Source organism: Octopus bimaculoides, chromosome 13, assembly GCF_046866305.1.
Source record: "Octopus bimaculoides isolate indiv1 chromosome 13, ASM4686630v1, whole genome shotgun sequence".
Classification (NCBI taxonomy): Eukaryota; Metazoa; Mollusca; class Cephalopoda; order Octopoda; family Octopodidae; genus Octopus; species Octopus bimaculoides.
The window spans coordinates 18129163-18148418 of record NC_142940.1 but is presented as its reverse complement, the minus strand read 5'-3'; the positions used below and the strand labels follow the sequence as shown (position 1 = coordinate 18148418).

Below are 19256 nucleotides of genomic sequence, written 5' to 3'. Positions count from 1 at the left end.
GTCCTGAGGTCAAATTATTTGACAAAAACACTTCTAGGTGGTGCTCCAGCATGGACACAGTCAAATAACTGAAACGAGTAAAAGAATAAAAGAATCCATACACACATACACACGCACTCTCACACACACTTGTGTGTGTGTCTTTGTGTTTGTCCCAACAACCTTTTGACGTTTGGTGTTTGTTTACATCCTCATAACTTAGCAGTTTAGCAACAGAAACAACTACAATACATACCAAACTTAGATAATAAATACTGGGGTCGATTTGTCTGACTAAACCTTTTGTAGCATTGCCCTGACATGACCAAAGTCCAACAACCAAAACAAGTAAAAAAATAAAAACTAGTTTAGTAGTTTGACTTATGGCTCTGCTGGTTCACAATCTTCTCACAATTTGTTGTTGGCACTCCATCGCTTACGACGTCGAGGGTTCCAGTTGATCCGATCAACGGAACAGCCTGCTCGTGAAATTAACATGCAAGTGGCTGAGCACTCCACAGACACGTGTACCCTTAACATAGTTCTCGGGGATATTCAGCGTGACACAGTGTGACAAGGCTGACCCTTTGAATTACAGGCACAGGAGAAACAGGAAGTAAGAGTGAGAGAAAGTTGTGGTGGAAGAGTACAGCAGGGTTCGCCACCACCCCCTGCCGGAGCCTCGTGGAGCTTTAGGTGTTTTCGCTCAATAAACACTCACAACGCCCGGTCTGGGAATTGAAACCGCGATCCTATGACCGCGAGTCCGCTGCCCTAACCACTGGGCCATTGCGCCTCCACCTTCTCACAATATCACTAAGTTAAACTTCAAACTCCATTTCTTTAATGAAGTTTGTGAAATGTTTGTTTGGCCTTTCCCCATTTAACTATATTATCATTATCACCTTCTTCAATTTACATCGGCTTTCTATTTTGAAATATCTCACTTGCCAGGTGTTCATGCAGGCTTACACAATTATGAAGGAAAAACCCTGGTAAGCTGAGGTCTTTTTTGATAAATGCAATTAATTCTGCATTTCTTTTTTCCCCACCATTTACTGGTGTTGTATCTATTACAACACCAAGTTATTCAACAGGATTTCACACTCCCTCAACCTCATTTCTAATGTCAATATCACGAGTTGATTAAGTTCAACATTTCTTTTTTCATAGTTACATGAAAGGAAACATAATAAACAATACTACCAGTTGTGGGTGGTTTTGTATTTGCACAGATTCATCAGGAGCTAAGCTGCATAGTGTGGTGTGAAACTATTGTTTGTACTATTTGCCACTTTTTTTATATATATAGACAAAGTGGATCTGATACTGCAACAATTTCAAAATTTGAGCATTTAACACAAGAAATATTCTATTGCATAACAAAATCAGCTTCAGTCAGTGTGTCAGATTTCTTACTGAACATTGGTCAACTGTCTGTTGACTATTTTATTTAATCATGACTTTAACACATTTCACTTTTATTATTATTGATTATGATTTAGGCTAGTGATTGGTGCTGGTGCCACATGTAAAGCACCCAGTCCACTCTGTAAAGTTGTTGGTGTCAGGAAGGGTATCCAGCCATGAAAACCATACCAAAACAGACCTCTCTGGTGTTGATGCCACATAAAAAGCACTCATTCCATTCTGTAAGGTGGTGGGCATCCTGCTGTAAAAGCAATGCCAAAACAGACAGTGATGCTTGGTGCAGTCTTCTGGTTTGCCAGCTCCTATCAAAACTGTCCAACCTATGCCAGTACAGAAGTTGTTTGTTAGCACTCCGTCGCTTACGACGTTGAGGGTTCCAGTTGATCCGATCAACGGAACAGCCTGCTCGTGAAATTAATGTGCAAGTGGCTGAGCATTCCACAGACACGTGTACCCTTAACGTAGTTCTCCGGGGATATTCAGCGTGACACAGTGTGACAAGGCTGGCCCATTGAATTACAGGCACAACAGAAACAGGAAGTAAGAGTGAGAGAAAGTTGTGGTGAAAGAGTACAGCAGGGTTCGTCACCATCTCCTGCCGGAGCCTCGTGGAGCTTTAGGTGTTTTCACTCAATAAACACTCAACGCCCGGTCAGGGAATCAAAACCACGATCCTACGACTGCGAGTCCGCTGCCCTAACCACTGGGCCATTGCACCTCCACACCAGTACAGAAGATGGACATTAGATAACAATAACGATGATGATGCTAGGCCAACTCACATGCAGCCCACTGGACTTTCCAAACGGCACAATTACCTTAATTTTTTTTTTTTCTTTTACATAGTGTGGACATCCTGATGAAGAGTCATGCTGCATGTAGTCCACACCCCCAAAAAAGGTTGCCATTTGCCTGATTTTGGTAGATAACCATATGTGAAGATTTTGTGATTTGCTTTATAGCACTGATTCAAGTTAATGCTCTGTAAAGAAGCATGTGGAAATGGCAGATAAGAGATAAAAGTCTTCCTTATTTATCAGTCAATGCAAAATCTTCCTCTAATTCAGTCTTAAAACTTTTTGTTTTTCATTTTCACATTTGATGATGTCATCATCTTCCTTCACAAAATTTTCACCAACATTTGTAAACAGAATATCTATCCCAAGTGTACTGAGTATGTCAACCACTCCACGGAGGCTTGTGTGTGTCATTGATAGCAAATCAAAGTAGTTTTACAGTTCACTATTTTATAATTTAAGTTATATTTTTATAAGTTTCTTTTAAATCTTTTTAACTTATTTCACAGCAGGAGTGGCTGTGTGGTAAGTAACTTGCTTACCAGCAACATGGTTCCTGCTTCAGTCGCACTGTGTGGCACCTTGGGCAAGTGTCTTCTACTATAGCCTCGGGCCGACCAAAGCCTTGTGAGTGGATTTGGTAGACGGAAACTGAAAGAAGCTCGTCATATATATATATATATATGTGTGTGTGTGTTTGTGTGTCTGTGTTTGTCCCCCCCAACATCGCTTGACAGCCGATGCTGGTGTGTTTACGTTCCCGTAACTTAGCGATTCGGCAAAAGAGACCGATAGAATAAGTACTAGGCTTACAAAGAATAAGTCCTGGGGTCAATTTGCTCGACTAAAGGCGGTGCTCCAGCATGGCCGCAGTCAAATGACTGAAACAAGTAAAAGAGTAAAGAGTAAAAGAGAGTATGGCTGTGTGGTTAAGAAGCTCACTTTGGGTGCAGTCTCACTGTGTGGAACCTTGGGCAAGTATCTTCTACTGTAACCTGGGCCAACAAATTATAGTTGTGGCTTGTGCTGGTGACACGTAAATGGCACCCATGCCAGTGATACACTTTAGTAAAAGTGTCATTCATTTCTAATCTTCCATGAAAAATATGTTTGGCCATGTGGAAATATTACCTAACGGTGAGGGTTGGCAACTGAAAGAGCATCCAGCTCTAGAAAATACACAAGTACAGAAAAGTGGATGATAAACAATGACGATGATGATGATATATTAATGCTTTTGTTGCCCTATTTCTATTGAAATACAGAGTTTTTGTTTCAATTAATTTTGAGAATATTGAAGTATTCTGTAAAATAACTTTTTCATTATTAAGCTGGTGTTTAGAACATAAATTAACATGAAATTTTGATGAAAGATTTTCATCCAGATTATTTTAAAACAGGAAGCTTGTATCGTAGGACCAAGGATAGCCTCAGGCAGTTTGATACCAAAGGGACTAATATACTGGAATTAAAAGAATTTAACCCTTTAGCATTTAAACCAGCCATAATATTCTTCATGTTTTATGTTCATACCATGTTCATTGCTAAGGGGGTGCACTGGATGGCACTGCTCCCTAACTATTCAATGGTAACCCTGAGATTTACTCCACTTTAGTTACTCCACTTTAGCATTATTACAAATCAGTGCCCACCAAGAATATTCTGAAGCATTCCCATACACCAAAGTCTGGCTACAGTCCCGGTTCACACTGTCCAGATCTGGCCTCTCATACCATTCCTACACTGTCATTCTAAAAATTGATAGTTACCTCATAAAAATCTGAAAGCTATAAGACAATGTATAATTAATTCAAAACAAAGTGAGTAAATAAGTATTACTTTTGACAGAATAATGTGAATATTAAAGGGTTATGTTTAAATGTTAAGTTTGTGATACAATTTAAACCTTGGTAGCAGTTTTAACTAACCAAAATAGAATTTTTTTCAGGTCATTGCATTGAAGATGCAGCTGCACGTGACACACCTAAATTCTGAACCCACCATACCCATGACCTCATTCCTCAGACATTCCTCTATGACCCTTCCTGACATGAAATTTCTCTAATTCCTCTTCTTCCTACCGTTCCCTCTTCATTCTTTCATCACTGAAGGACCAAGCCTTATTCAGATCTAGCATTAAAATAAGGATTTAACTCTTCAGTTACCATATTTCTGTTGAAATACACTGTCTTTTATTCAATTTATTTTGAAAATAAGAAAACATTTAGAAAAATATCTTTGTCATTATTAAGTGTTTGATACATAAATTAAAATGAAAATGTGATTGAAAGTTTTAATTGAGATCATTTTTAAACAGGATGTTTGCGTAATACAGTAAATGTTAATGTAGTGTATAGTAGTAAATATTATTGTATATATATATATATATATGTTAACGTAATACATATTAATATAAATAGTATTAACATGGAAGATGGTGGGCTGGCAAAATTGTCAGCACATTGGGCAAAATACTTAGTGAAATTTCATCTGACTTTACATTTTAAGTTCAAATTCCGCTGAGGTTGACTTTGTCTGAGATCAATAAAATAAGTACCAGTTGAGCACTGAGGTCAATGTAATCAACTCTTACCCCCTCCCCCAAAAGCGCTGGCTGTGCCAAAATTTGAAACCATTGTAGTAAAACTGGTTTCTTACATAGGCACAGTTCAAAAGAAAGGTCAATGAAATAAAGACCTCAGAACAAAAGAAGCCAGACCAGCACTGCAACACATTTTGACTTGCTAAGCCAGTTGAATATATTGTGCTAACTACTAGTTACTCATATATGTTAATGTGATTATTAATGTAATAAATTATGTGGTAAATATTATTGTAGCATATGTTAATATAGTAAATGTTATTGTCAAATGTGTTAATGCGATAAATATTGATGTAGTAAATATTAATGTATATGTTAATGTGATAAATATTAATGTAATAAATTATGCTAATGTGGTAGATATTAGTGCAGTATATATTAATGTAGTAAATATTGATGTAGAATGTGTTAATGTGGTAAATATTAATGTAAGATAGGTTACTGTAGTATAAATGTTAATGTAGTACATGTTAATGGGATAAATACTGAAGTAGTAAATAATGTTAATGTAGTAAATATCAATGTAGTATATGTTAATGTGATACATATTAATGTAATATATGTTAATGTGATGCTTGTTTAATGTTGAATATGTTAATGTATTAAATGTTCATGTAGAAGTAACCATCTTACAAAGAACTTGAAAATATCTCTTCTATAATAATAATCACAGACCCAGATACTTGTTGGTGACATTTTCAATTTCCTTGTAAAGAAGTGGCATTATAGATCAGCCACTTGCACATTTTAGAAAACATTGTTCAGGTCAAAGTGTCCCAGAAGTGACATTAAATGAATCAGATGAATATCAAGAGACGTTTTCATTGAAGAAGTAATATCACTACATTAACTCTGTATTCTTGTACTTTTATCCTTTTAATAGCTTCAGCCTAAGGACTGTGGCCATGCAGGAGTACTATCTAATGAATTACTCTAACTATAAATTTTTGAAAATAATCAAGAATTTAAATGAGTTTAATAAAACAAAGTATCTTATTCATTAAGTTTATTTATGGAGTGTAAACTGACAGTAGGTTCTTTCATAAAAGTATACACACACACAAATGCAAGCACACACACATACAAAAATGCAAGCACGTGCATGCACACACATTAACACATGTAAGCACACACACATACATATGATCACATACAAGTACATATATACAAGTGCACTCACACACATGCAAGCACACACACACACATGAAGCACACATACATGTCCACACACAGGCATGCATGCACACACACATACACACAGATGCACTTTAAAATAGGCAGTTTTTTTTTTTTTTATCATAGAATCAGAAGTAATCTTGGATAGAATGATATCAAGATGTTTAATCACTTTATCTTGTCAATAAGTGGCTTGTTTTTTTATCACTAATAAACTTAAGCTAAGCAAATATATATCTTCCACTTCTGCCAAGCTAATTAGGACATTCTGTTGCACCACCTACACAAACTACTATACCAACTCTAGAAAAAAAGAAAGTAATGCTACAGGAGATGAGATATTGCAAAAATGTCATTTTGTATAAGAACAAGGAGAGTTGAAGCAATTGCAGTAACTGCAGAAGAATCTGTTTACTGAGCATTGTTGTGAAGCCATTCTTGCTGGAGAGAGTCAACAGAATTTGTCTTCACATATAAGATATTTAATCTCAAATCTTAGCAAATATTGATGGAGAGATTAGGGCATAGAAGATAGCTTCCAAAAGTGAAATAAAAGTGCTCTTCGTCTTGAGATCAGTACCAAGTTGTTGTTGTTGTTGGCACTCCGTCGCTTACGACGTCGAGGGCTCCAGTTGATCCGATCAACGGAACAGCCTGCTCGTGAAATTAGTGTGCGAGTGGCTGAGCACTCCACAGACACGTGTACCCTTAACGTAGTTCTTGGGGATATTCAGCGTGACACAGTGTGTGACAAGGCTGGCCCTTTGAATTACAGGTACAACAGAAACAGGAAATAAGAGTGAGAGAAAGTTGTGGTGAAAGAGTACGGCAGGGTTCGCCACCTTCCTCTGCCAGAGCCCCGTGGAGCTTTAGGTGTTTTCGCTCAATAAACACTCACAACGCCCGGTCTGAGAATCGAAACTGCGATCCTATGACCGCGAGTCTGCTGCCCTAACCAATGGGCCATTGCACCTCCACAGTACCAAGTTGTAGATACTAGTAAACTTTCCTTCAGTCTAGGTTAATGGTTCTTTGTTGTTTAGCTCCATTTTGGTCTTGATTAAGTACATCTACAGTCAAGAATTTCAGGTATTTATATGTTTAATGCTACATCATTCAGTGTGGTCTTAGACATTATTTTTAAGATGGTAAGGCATGATTTAGAGAAAAATTTGACTGCAATTTCTAGCAGTTCAAACAACTATGTAGCGGTTTCCTTTGTTGGCTATTTCATTATCTAAGGTAGCTTTGATATATATATATATATATATATATATATATATATATATATATATATATCATCATCATCATCATCATCGTTTAACGTCTGTTTTTCATGCTGGCAAGGGTTGGACGGTTCGACTGGGGTCTGGGAAGCTAGGAGGCTGCACCAAGCCCCAATCTGATGTGGCAGTGTTTCTACAGTGGGATGCCCTTCCTAACGCCAACCACTCTGAGAGTGTAGTGGATGCTTTTTACGTGCCACCGGCACAGGAACCAGAAGAGCTGGCATCGACCATGATGCAGGTATAGCTATGTGGTAAGAAGTTTGCTCCTCAACCTCATGGAGCTGGGTTCAATCCTTCAGTGTGGCATCTTGGGTAAATGTCTTCTTCTGTAGCCCTGGGTCGACCAAAGCCTTGTGAGTGCATTTGGGAGATGAAGACTAAAAGAAGCCTGTTGTGTGTGTGTGTGTGTGCACATATGCATATGAGTGTGCGTATGTATATGTGTGGGTGTGGGTGTTCCTATCTCCTTACCTTGACATTGTGTGATAGGTGGAAACAAATGTTACTGTCATACAATCAGTGTCCTTTGTTCCTAACCTTCTGAAAACATGTCTAGTTATGGGGAATTATTTCCTTACTTGGAACCAGGTGAGGGTTGGTGATAGAAAGAGCATCCAGCTATAGAAAATCTGACTCCACAGAATTCCATCTGACCCAAACAGACATGGAAAAGTGGATGCTAAAATGATGATTATATATATATATATATATATATATATATATATATATATATATGCACACACACACACACACACACACACACACACACACCATCAACTGTAGAAAAAAACAATATAAAATAATTCTTTCAAATAGTACATTCTTCAACACACACACACACACACACACACACACACACACATATTTAATCATCATCATCCATTTTTCATGCTGGCATGGGCTGGATGGTTTGACAGGAATTGGCAAGGCCAGGGGCCATACCAAGCACCATTGTCTGTTTTGGCATAGTTCTACAACTGGATGCCCTTCTTAACACCAACCGCTTTACAGAATGTTCTGGGTACTTTTTATGTGGCACCATATTTACCTTACAAGCTTGATAAAAAAAAATGAATGGTAAAATGATGATTATATAATTTTTTTTTTTTTTTTCTGTTTCTAGCTGCCGAAGAAAGTCTCTCTGTTAAGAAGAATTATACTAAGGCATTTGATGGCTATGGTTGCCTTGGTGTACTGCAGATCAAGTCAGGTAAATTAACACATCTTATCTTTTATATTCTTCCTGTTTAATGTATTTTCTTTTTATGTTTACACCAGTGTAAAATTTCAATATCATATAAGTGAAACCTCCAACAGAAGAAAAGAAATATGTGAATAAGGATCATTTTAGCAAAGACCCAAAGCTCACAGAAAACGTCTGTGTCCCACTTGTAGGTTGTGACCCACCCACCTCCATCTGTTGCTGACTCTTATTCTGTATTGGTTTATTGTCCAATATAATCACATGAGGGGGTGCTGAAAAGTTCCTGGCTTTGGGTAAACGAAAATATAAGAGAATCAGTTAATTAAGATTTTATTCAACATATCCCCCTCTCAGATTCACACATTTAATGCAGCAGTCCTTCAGGTTTTCTAAGCCCTGTAAAATAACTCAGAAGGTTGGGTTTTCAACCAGGCCCTTCATGATACCCTTAAAGCCAGGAACTTTTCAACACCCCCTTGTAAATGAGAACCTAGATGGTCAGATTGAGAGGGTGCCCATAAAGCATCCAAATGTATGGTTATGGTGTTCCATATTCTGCCACTAGCAGGACATTGTCTCCACAGGTAAGATATCAACTAAGTCCACCTCTGCCTGACCCTTTCTTGTTGTTTAGCCCCAAGTCAGCTCTGGTCAAGTAGAACTATGATCAAAGACGTTTTAATCATGACTATCCCATATATCCCCCATATTTTTAGAGACCTAGTATATCTTTGTTGTTGGCACTTCGTCGCTTACAACGTCGAGGGTTCCATTTGATCCAATCAACGGAACAGCCTGCTCGTGAAATTAACGTGCAAGTGGCTGAGCACTCCACAGACACATGTACCCTTAACGTAGTTCTCGGGGATATTCAGCGTGACACAGTGTGACAAGGCTGACCCTTTGAATTACAGGCACAACAGAAACAGGAAGTAAGAGTGAGAGAAAGTTGTGGTGAAAGAGTACAGCAGGGTTCGCCACCATCCCCTGCCGGAGCCTCGTGGAGCTTTAGGTGTTTTCGCTCAATAAACACTCACAACGCCTGCTCGGGGAATCAAAACTGCGATCCTATGACCACGAGTCCGCTGCCCAAACCACTGGGCAATTGCACCTCCACCTAGTATATCTAGTAGTACAGTATCCAATATGTTCTTGTTTTTTTTTATTTATTATTTGAGAGAGATTTTGTTGCTACCACTTACATGCCAAGCCATCATTTAGGAATACTCTTATCAGCTCCATCTAAATTTTACCTTGTCACCATCTTTATCTTCTTTCCAGCTATTCCCAGCCACCCTTATACTCTTTTACTCTTTTACTTGTTTCAGTCTTTTGACTGTGGCCATGCTGGAGCACTGCCTTTAGTGAAGCAAATCGACCTCAGCACTTATTCTTTGGAAGCCTAGTACTTATTCTATCGGTCTCTTTTGCCGAACTGCTAAGTTACAGGGACGTAAACACACCACCATCGGTTGTCAAGTGATGTTGGGGGGACAAACACAGACACACAAACATATACACACACATACATATATATATATATATATATATATATATATATATATATATATATATATATATATATACGGTGGGCTTCTTTCAGTTTCCGTCTACCAAATCCACTCACAAGGCTTTGGTCGGCCCGAGGCTATAGTAGAAGACACTTGCCCAAGGTGCCACGCAGTGGGACTCAACCCGGAACCATGTGGTTGGTAAGCAAGCTACTTACCACACAGCCACTCTTACGCCTGAAAGCCTATGCAAGATAGCCATGTATCTTCTCCAAAGCAAGACTCCTGTGCTTGTCCCTCTATCATAGACTTCTCAACACCTGGCATAAAGCCACCTCTCCCTCTCTTTTATACATTCCCATTCAGTCGAGGGTTTTTTCTCTTGTCCTGCAAGGTACTTGATGACCTTACTAGCACTGGTGTCATGAAAAAAACATCCTGTACATACTGTAAAGTGGTTGGCATTAGTTAGGAAGGGCATCCAGCTGTAGAAACCATGCCAAAACTCACACTGGAGTTTGACACAATCCTGCAGTTCACTGGATCCTGTCAAACTATCTGATCCATGCATGGATAATGAATGTCAAATGATGATGATGTTACTGATAAGCCCCAGGTTAGCTTTTGTTATAGGAGACATATGTTCAAAGCATTCCAGCCATGGTTTTCTCATTTTATTTTCTAGCATAGAATATCTTAGACTACATATGTTATACTTCTTTTTAAAAATAGTTGGCTATAATTTGAGGGGAATTTGGCTGATATATCTAGCATGTCAAGCAACCATCTAGACCAGTGTTTCTCAACCATGTTTTACTAATGGACCCTTTTGGTTCCTATTTTACTCTGCTGGACCTCTATAGACAGTCAATGTGTATAAAAAAGCATCCTACTGTTATTTTTATAATTAAATATTAGAAATTGCATAAAAAAATTTAAAATATTTTATGTATTACTCTTTTACTCTTTTACTTGTGTCAGTCATTTGACTGTGGCCATGCTGGAGCACCGCCTTTAGTCGAGCAAATCGACCCCGGTTCTTGTTCTTTGAAAACCTTGTACTTATTCTATCGGTCTCTTTTGCCGAACTGCTAAGTTACGGGAATGTAAACACGCCAGTATCGGTTGTCAAGCGATGTCGGGGGGACAAACACAGACACACAAACATATACACACACATACATATATATATATATATATATATATATATATATACGACAGGCTTCTTTCAGTTTCCATCTACCAAATCCACTCACAAGGCTTTGGTCGGTCCGAGGCTATAGTAGAAGACACTTGCCCAAGGTGCCATGCAGTGGGACTGAACCCGGAACCATGTGGTTCGTAAGCAAACTACTTACCGCACAGTCACTCCTACAACTACAAAATATATATATTGTAGAAATATAACCAATTTATTGCCGATAAATTTTAACAACAAAATTTTGTCTGGACCCTAAAATGTCATGTGAACCCAAGTTGAGAACCACTGATCTAAACAGAGGCTACCTTGTTACCTCCTCTTGATTGTAATTTATTGTTTAGCCACAGGTCATCATGGATTCAGCAGTGTTAGACTCAAACATTTTTGTCAGACCATCAGAGACTTTGTATGGTATCTTAGACTATATACATAAAATGTTCTTATTTAGAACAGAAGAATGTGATTTGAGGGAGATTTAGCTGTTATTTCTAGGTAGAAGCTGTCTTGTTAGCTTGACCTAATTCTAAGCATTTATTGCAGTTAATAGAGCTCATGATTAAAAGCATCAATAAACTACAAATGAGTGTTTCATTACCTTGCGTTGCTAACTTAACTGCAATAAACTACTGTCATATCCAGGGAGAGATCTATCTATCTATCTATCTATCTATCTATCTGTCTATCTATCTATCTGTCTATCTATCTATCTATTTATCTATCTATCTATCTATCTATCTATCTATCTATCTATCTATCTATCCAATACTAGAAAAACTAGAGAAATGCACCCGTTCTCTCTCCCCTTCTCTTTCTCTCTTGTTTTCTTTTTCCTTAGGATTTGGAATAGGATTGGTTTTTCAGTCATTCATTAGAAGCTTTGATGGCAAGATTATACACAAATTCATGGTAAAGTGAGCGCTAGCATTCTTGTTATTGTAAACCAAGAGATATTAATGAGGTAAAAGTAACAGCTTGAATCATGGGAGAAATCATTATCTAAATTACTAATTCTTTTCGAGTAGTCACAAACAAAAAAGTAGGAAGAGATAACCAGGAAATTTCAGTTAATTGAAATTAATTGAATATGGAAAGCAGTGACAAGTGAGTCAGATCTTTAGCAGTTCAGAGACAACTCTGGACATGTTTCAGTGTTATTTGTTAAACCTCATCAACATAATTATGACTACTTAGTTTATGTATATATATATCATCATCATTATCCTTTAACATCCAGCATGAAGAGCAGAAGTTAAATGATAATGATGAAAGACATATTGGAAATTGTAGTCTCAAATTGACAAAAAAAGAGAGAGGATGGTTGCATCTGAGCCATTGCATCTGCTCAATCAGAGCTGACTGGATGCTAAGCAAAACAACATCAATATGAAGTTGATAATGAGAGAATGTCTGCATGATAACCCTATCTGTTAAAAATAGCAACCAAATTTCTGTCGTGTTTAAAAGGGGAGGAGGAGGAAACAGACAATGCAGCCCCTGACATACTGCTTGGAAAATAAGAAAAATTAGATGAGATGGTCACAGTTGGAATGTTTTTGATTGTGTCTATGTGTTCAGTGCAAACTAACTTGAGAACTCAACAGCTGCTGCATAGAATTTGTATACAATCAGTAGAATCCATAGAGTAGAGTTTGCTATAGTTGTGATAGTTAGAAAAAGGGCACAGTCCACTGAAACGGGAAGGGGTGGAAGCATGTGTATTAATGAGTAAAGCCTTATCAGTTAGTATAATGATTTTTTTTTTTCTGTTTTTGGATACTGTTCAAATATGTGAATGTGCATTATCAGTGTACATACGTACGAACAATACTTGTGTGTGTGATAATTACTAGACTGATAATTAAGAAGATTGATGACATAATCATTGTTCTTTTCTACACAGAATTAATATGTGTTTGCTATTAAAAAGAAATCAACAGAGTGTAAATATTGTTAATATTATCTTACAGTGTAAGGCATCGAGCTGGCAGAACCATTAGCATGTCAGGCAACATGCTTAATGGTGTCTCATCTATCCTTATGTCCTGAGTTCAAATTCCACCAAAGTTGACTATGCCTTTCATTCTGTTGGGGGTTTATAAAATAAGTACCAGTTGAGCACTGGGGTCAATGTAATTGACTTAACCACTCCTTACAAACTTACTGGCCTTCTGCCAAAATTTGAAACCAATATTGAGATCTTGTGCTGAATAACTATGTAATGATTGTTATAATTGTGTATTGAAGTTCACAAACCTAAATTAAGCAGCACGTTAGTCCATTCTCAAAATAGAAATGGAAAGTACATCTTATTGATAATCATTGCCTACTGCTTGAAGGAGCATGGCTTATTGGTTAGGGTGTTGCACTTGCAATCATAAGATTGTGGCTTCAATTCCCGGACCAATATGGTGCATTTTGTTCTTGAGCAGCACACGTCATTTCACATTGCTATTTAATGAGTTTCATCAATTACTGGAAAGTTGACCCTGCAACGGTCTGGTATCCCATTGAGGAGTGAGTGTTGTAATCCCAGTCATTTATGTGCCATAGGAACTGGGTTAAACTCTAGCCGCATGATTCTTATGACTCAGAACAAATCTAATTGCCTATTGCATACACACACACACTTTTGTGTGTTGCCATGTGAAAATCATGTAATCCACTCTGTAAAGTTATTGGCATGAAGAGGGTCATCCAGCCATAAAAAGCTATGCCAAACAGACCTAGCCAGTTCTGGTGCCACATAAAAAGCACCTAATCCACTCTGTAAAGTGGGTGGCATTAGGAATGGTATCCCACTGTAAAAACCATGCCAAAAACAGACAGTGGAGCTTGGTGTAGTCCTCTAGTTTGCCAGTTCTTGTCAAACTGTCCAACCTATGCCAGCATAGAAGATGAATGTTAAATGATGATATGTAAGTGAAAATAATTCTTGTTACATCCCTTTTAATTTTCCTTCTACTTTCAAAAGACATTCTATAACATATCGTATAGGGATGGGATAACTAGTGCCTGTGTTACATTTACATAACATCTCCATCATAATAATGCATACAATATAACAAGCAAGCTTTTAGAGAAGAATTTAACATCATCGGTTTGTTGTTAGTTAAGATAGTTTTTTCCTAATTCTTCCATTGTGTGTGACTGCTTCAGTGGCTGGTGAATTAACATTTATTGGCTCACCAGTCTTTCCTAAGCATCTAACTGCCTCTGTACCTGGTGAATTAGTACTTATTGATTAATTTGTTTGTGATGCCGTGTCACCAAGATGAGGAATTGTACTGAGTGCTTTTTCCATGCCATCAAGACTATTGAGGTTGACATTCAGCTCATAAGACTTATGAACCCATAAGTATGAGAGAAGGTGGCAGGGAACAGTGCAGGTTCTTGTAGAAGAGCTGCATGGTTATTCCCTTACATTTAGTAGGAGAAGGAGAGAATAATCAGTAGGAGCTGTGAAGAGATAGACAGTGGGTGGGTAGAAGGATTACAAGACTGTACGAGGAGCAGATGATGGGATGAAGAGGTAATCTGCAACTGTCATTTGCACTATTTCCTGTCTTTTTACTAGTGACAGATATTTTGCTGGTTTGTTATCCTTGCTATTTCAGTCATTAAGTTAGGAGCATTTGTGTTTATCACATTTCAACTAGTGATTAGCAATAGGTAGTAAGATTCTGCTCCTTCAACCAAATAACCTAACCACTGGAAAAAAGCTTATGTTCTGATAGGTTTATCCCTGTTGTCTCAATGGACAAGATATGGCACATCTGTCTTCACTAGTATTGATTTTAAAATTCCAAGACTTTTCTCTAAGATGTCTTTAGATTGTGGATATTTTTGACTGGAATTTCTGTGCTCAAACTACTAATTGTTGAGGAGTTCTTTGAACAACTGGCTTCTAAAAGACAGTCCATTTTCTGCCACAAGTTTCCTCCAACAATTGACAATAACAGCTCCTGCATGGCTATTGATTTGAATGTTTCTGTTTACTGATTTCCTGGTGCTGCATAGAATCATCACATTCGTCAACCAGTTCAAAGATATCTACTGACATCCCATACCTATACAGTAGTTATCTTGCTCTCTTTCAACACAATGGGCAACTCAATGTGACTTATTTGATAGTTAAATATTTGCCAGCTCATCACTTGTAGAACAACAACTACATGTCCTTTGAATAGTATACCTGGACATGTGTTAATTTATTCTTGTAGTTCTAGGAACACCTGATAGTGTCTGGTAGTTAATATAGTTTATCAGGCCAGCCTTATTCATGAAAGCTCTTATTCCATTTGATTCTATTCTTGTTCAGTCTGAAACTTTGTTCTTCAACTCTCTACATTTGAGTCCATGAATTTTAGTTCTTGTGCTACTGTTTGTCTTGATGACTCTGGAATCCTTCTGGAAGGATGTACAACTGATGTTAATTTTGGGCCTGATGTGATTGTATGTTCATCTTCAAGAACAACAAGATTTTCAAATACAACTTCAAACTTTTCTAGTCCATTTGAATGACTTGATACTGTTTATGTTGTAAGTGTTCATTTTCAACAAAAGTACTCTCCTTTTCCACATTTATGCTAACACAAAATACAAAGTAGTCTCTAAAATCCCGGACAATCACAAGAAAACTTCATCAAACATGTTAACACATTGCAATTATATATTTATTTGTGAATGAATACATGGTTTACACAAACATAGATATACCAAGGGACTTCCTTAGCTCATCAAACATTGGTACCAGTGTGTAATAACCCTCTTGACCAGAACCTAACATTTGGAAATAAGCATTCTATATATTCCAGGTGCATCCTTATTCATTCAGTACTAGATGTTCAGTTTTAAATAAAAAACTTCAAATATTATTATTTCTAAATCTCTCAAAGAGAGATATTCAGTAACATTTCTTTAATGTAAAGACTGTTTGCCAACATAATGTGGCTGTCCTGGAAGGAATGGCGTTACTGTTGTTTATTCCCAGGAAACATCGTTTCTAGCTGGCTATACGACACAATATCTGTGTCCTTATATTTTCAAACAGGGAGTTCAGTGCTCCCACCCAGTGTAAAAGCAACGCCACCTAGCCAAGCAGCTACTCTGTGTTGATAAAGTGCAATAACCCAGAAACTGGTCCGCAGATGTTTTCGTGCTGGGTGGGAGTGCTGAACTCCCTGTTCAAAAATATAAGGATACAGATATTGTGTTGTATAGCCAGCTAGGAACGATGTTTCCTGGGGCTAAACAACAGAAGCATCATCCCTTCCAGGACAGTCACATTATGTTGGCAAATAGCCTTTACTTTAAAAAATTTCAACTTTCTTCTACTTAAATGTAAACAAAACCAAGCACATTTATGACAATGATGTTTCTGATAAGGAAATATTTTTATACCAGTTCTCATCTGATAGCAGGAGACACAAGACATAGCTGAAATACCGTCCATACCATTCAGTCAGATCAATCCATTGACACTGCAACCAGAGAAACTCTCCTCATATTACATATAGACTATCAGTAAAAATTATTCAAATCAACATACACTCATTATGAGATGTTTTCACGCAATCATAATCATATTGATTCATACTAGTTTCCCCTACAAACTGCACTGAAATCATTGTACTTAATGTTACATTGTGAAATGGTTTTCATTTGTTTTAACAGCACTATATCTTCATTTGTTGTGATTCAATAATATTTGCTCTGGAGTTGTTTTCCTTTTGTTGAAATATTAATGGAATGAAATGTTATTTAAAACTACATCTTTGATATCATTTCATACATATCTTCAATAAACATTAAATATTTATCACATCTTCTACCATTATTTTTGGTAGCAAAGACCCTGTTTATAGCATTAAAGAGACTTATTGTAGGTTCAGAGAAATTGTCAAAGTTTCCTATGACATCTGCACGTATATTTTTACTATGGCTTCTTCATATGTGAAGTTGTTATGTTTGCTAATAATGTCTTGTGCCAGTTCAATCTCAACAATATCAGCTGATGCATTATCAACAGCCACTAGAAAATTCTTCCTGGAAACACATGAGTCGTCAGAGCAAGTTTAGGAGCTAGCAACTAATATTCAACCATTTAGTAATTTTAGTTAGCAAAGCTACTTTGTTATTTCAGATAAAGTCCATTAGCAACTCACCTATCAGCCATGTTACTAGCGAACAAGTAGAAGCTGTGAAGCACCACCAACACAAAAAAAATCAATAACTAGATTCAGTCTATGCTCCTGACACCATGTTATAACTGTGTATCACAGTTCACAAACATACATCAAGCAACATTACTAGTCTGTTCTCAAGAAGGAAACAAAGTACATTCTATTGATAACAATCACCTACTAATTATGTGTGTATATATATCATCTTACATATGTAATGGAAAATAACTTTGACTGCAATGTCTGTTGTATCGAATGGTTTATGTGAATATTTTATTTTGTTTTTGTATCTGATTTGCAAAATTCCTTATGTGAATTTATGTGTTGGAAACAAATTTTGTTGTGTCTGAGGTGAGTCATTGTGCCTTAATATAACACACACACTGGTTCAATTTCCACTCATTTATTTATTTATTCCAGAATAGATATGTGAATATATTTCTCCTAATACATCTGCCTGACTATGCAGTCTAGAACCAAATTTCTTGAGACAAGCCAAACAGAGAACTTCTATGTGGTCTGTCAGCCTACAAGAAACACTAGTCAAACCTCCTTTAATTTTGGCCCAAGCATATTAAAAATGAAAGGATACCCTAGATCAATAGTTCTCAACCATTTTTTTCCTATGGACCCCACTTTTGCTTCTTATTTTACTCAAGTGGACTCTAAAAGCCTTTCAATGTTTAAAAAATCACATCATCATTATCATCATTTAATGCCTGTTGTCCATGCTGGCATGGGTTAGACAGTTTGACCAGGGCTGGTAAGCTGAGGGTCTGCACCAGACTCCAGTCTAATTTCGCATGGTTTCTACAGCTGGATGTCCTTCCTAACATCAACCACTCTGAGAGTGTAATGGGTGCTTTTACATGCCACTGGCATGGTGCCAGTTGGCTGACACCAGAGTAGTACTTGCATTTCAAAGGGCAGTCTTGTCACACTCTGTGTCATGCTGAATCTCCCTGTGTACTACATTAAGGGTACATGTGTCTGTGGAGTGCTCAACCACAAGCACATTAATTTCACGAGCAGGCTGTTCCATTGGTTATATTTCTATTATTAAATATTACTAGAAATTGTATAAACAAAATTGTTGAAATATTCTGCATATTGTAGGGAGTACATAACCAATTTATTGCACATAAACTTTAACAACAAACTCTTACATGGTCCTCTGGTTGAGAACCACTGCATGAGATAATGTAGCTTTACATACACTATAATGTGAAGGCACATGACTTAGTGGTTAGGTTATTTGGCTCATGATTGCAAGGTCATGAGTTCAGTTCCTGGTGAGGTGTTGTGTCCTTGAGCAAGACACTTTATTTTACACTGCTCCAGTCCACTCAGCTGGCAAAAATGAGTAGTACCTGTATTTCAAAGGGCCGGCCATGTCACACTCTGTGTCATGCTGAATCTCCCAGAGAAGTATGTTAAGAGTACACGTGTCTGTGGAGTTCTCAGCCACATGCACATTAATTTCATGAGCAGGCTGTGCCATTGATAGGATAAACTGGAACCCTCATCATCGCAATTGATGGAGTGCCAGTTTAACATACACTCTACCGTAAAAAAAGAGAAAAGATCACAATTTAGAGAGTATTTTATGCAACATTTAAACTGGACTATTTGGAATGGACTATTTAAATCAAGCGCTAGAAATTTAGTCACATTGTGAACATTTCCCAACGATGCTTTCTGCATGAAGAACATATAGTTAAATGGGGTTTAATGTACTTAATGTAGTGAGTTAAGAATAATGCTTAATGAATTAAAATTACTTCTGTTATGAAGAGACAAACCATCAGTTTTAACAATAATCCCTGTCAATGAAAGGTGCAGGCATGGCTGTGTGGTAAGAAGCTTGCTTCCCAACCACAGTGG

The 19256-nt window shown here is 37.3% G+C and overlaps 1 protein-coding gene across 4 annotated transcripts in view; it reads left to right on the top strand.

Annotated features, from left to right (window-relative positions):
* Positions 1 to 19256, top strand: part of LOC106879251 (polyphosphatidylinositol phosphatase SYNJ1) — a 152289-nt gene that overhangs the window by 56825 nt on the left and 76208 nt on the right. For all 4 annotated transcript variants that reach the window (XM_089361550.1, XM_089361549.1, XM_089361547.1 and 1 more), the window contains exon 2: positions 8398 to 8484. Coding sequence is in view for 2 of the 4 variants with exons in the window: in XM_089361547.1 (XP_089217673.1) it covers positions 8398 to 8484 (87 nt within the window). In the remaining 2 variants the exon portion in view is untranslated. The remainder of the gene's footprint in view (positions 1 to 8397; positions 8485 to 19256) is intronic.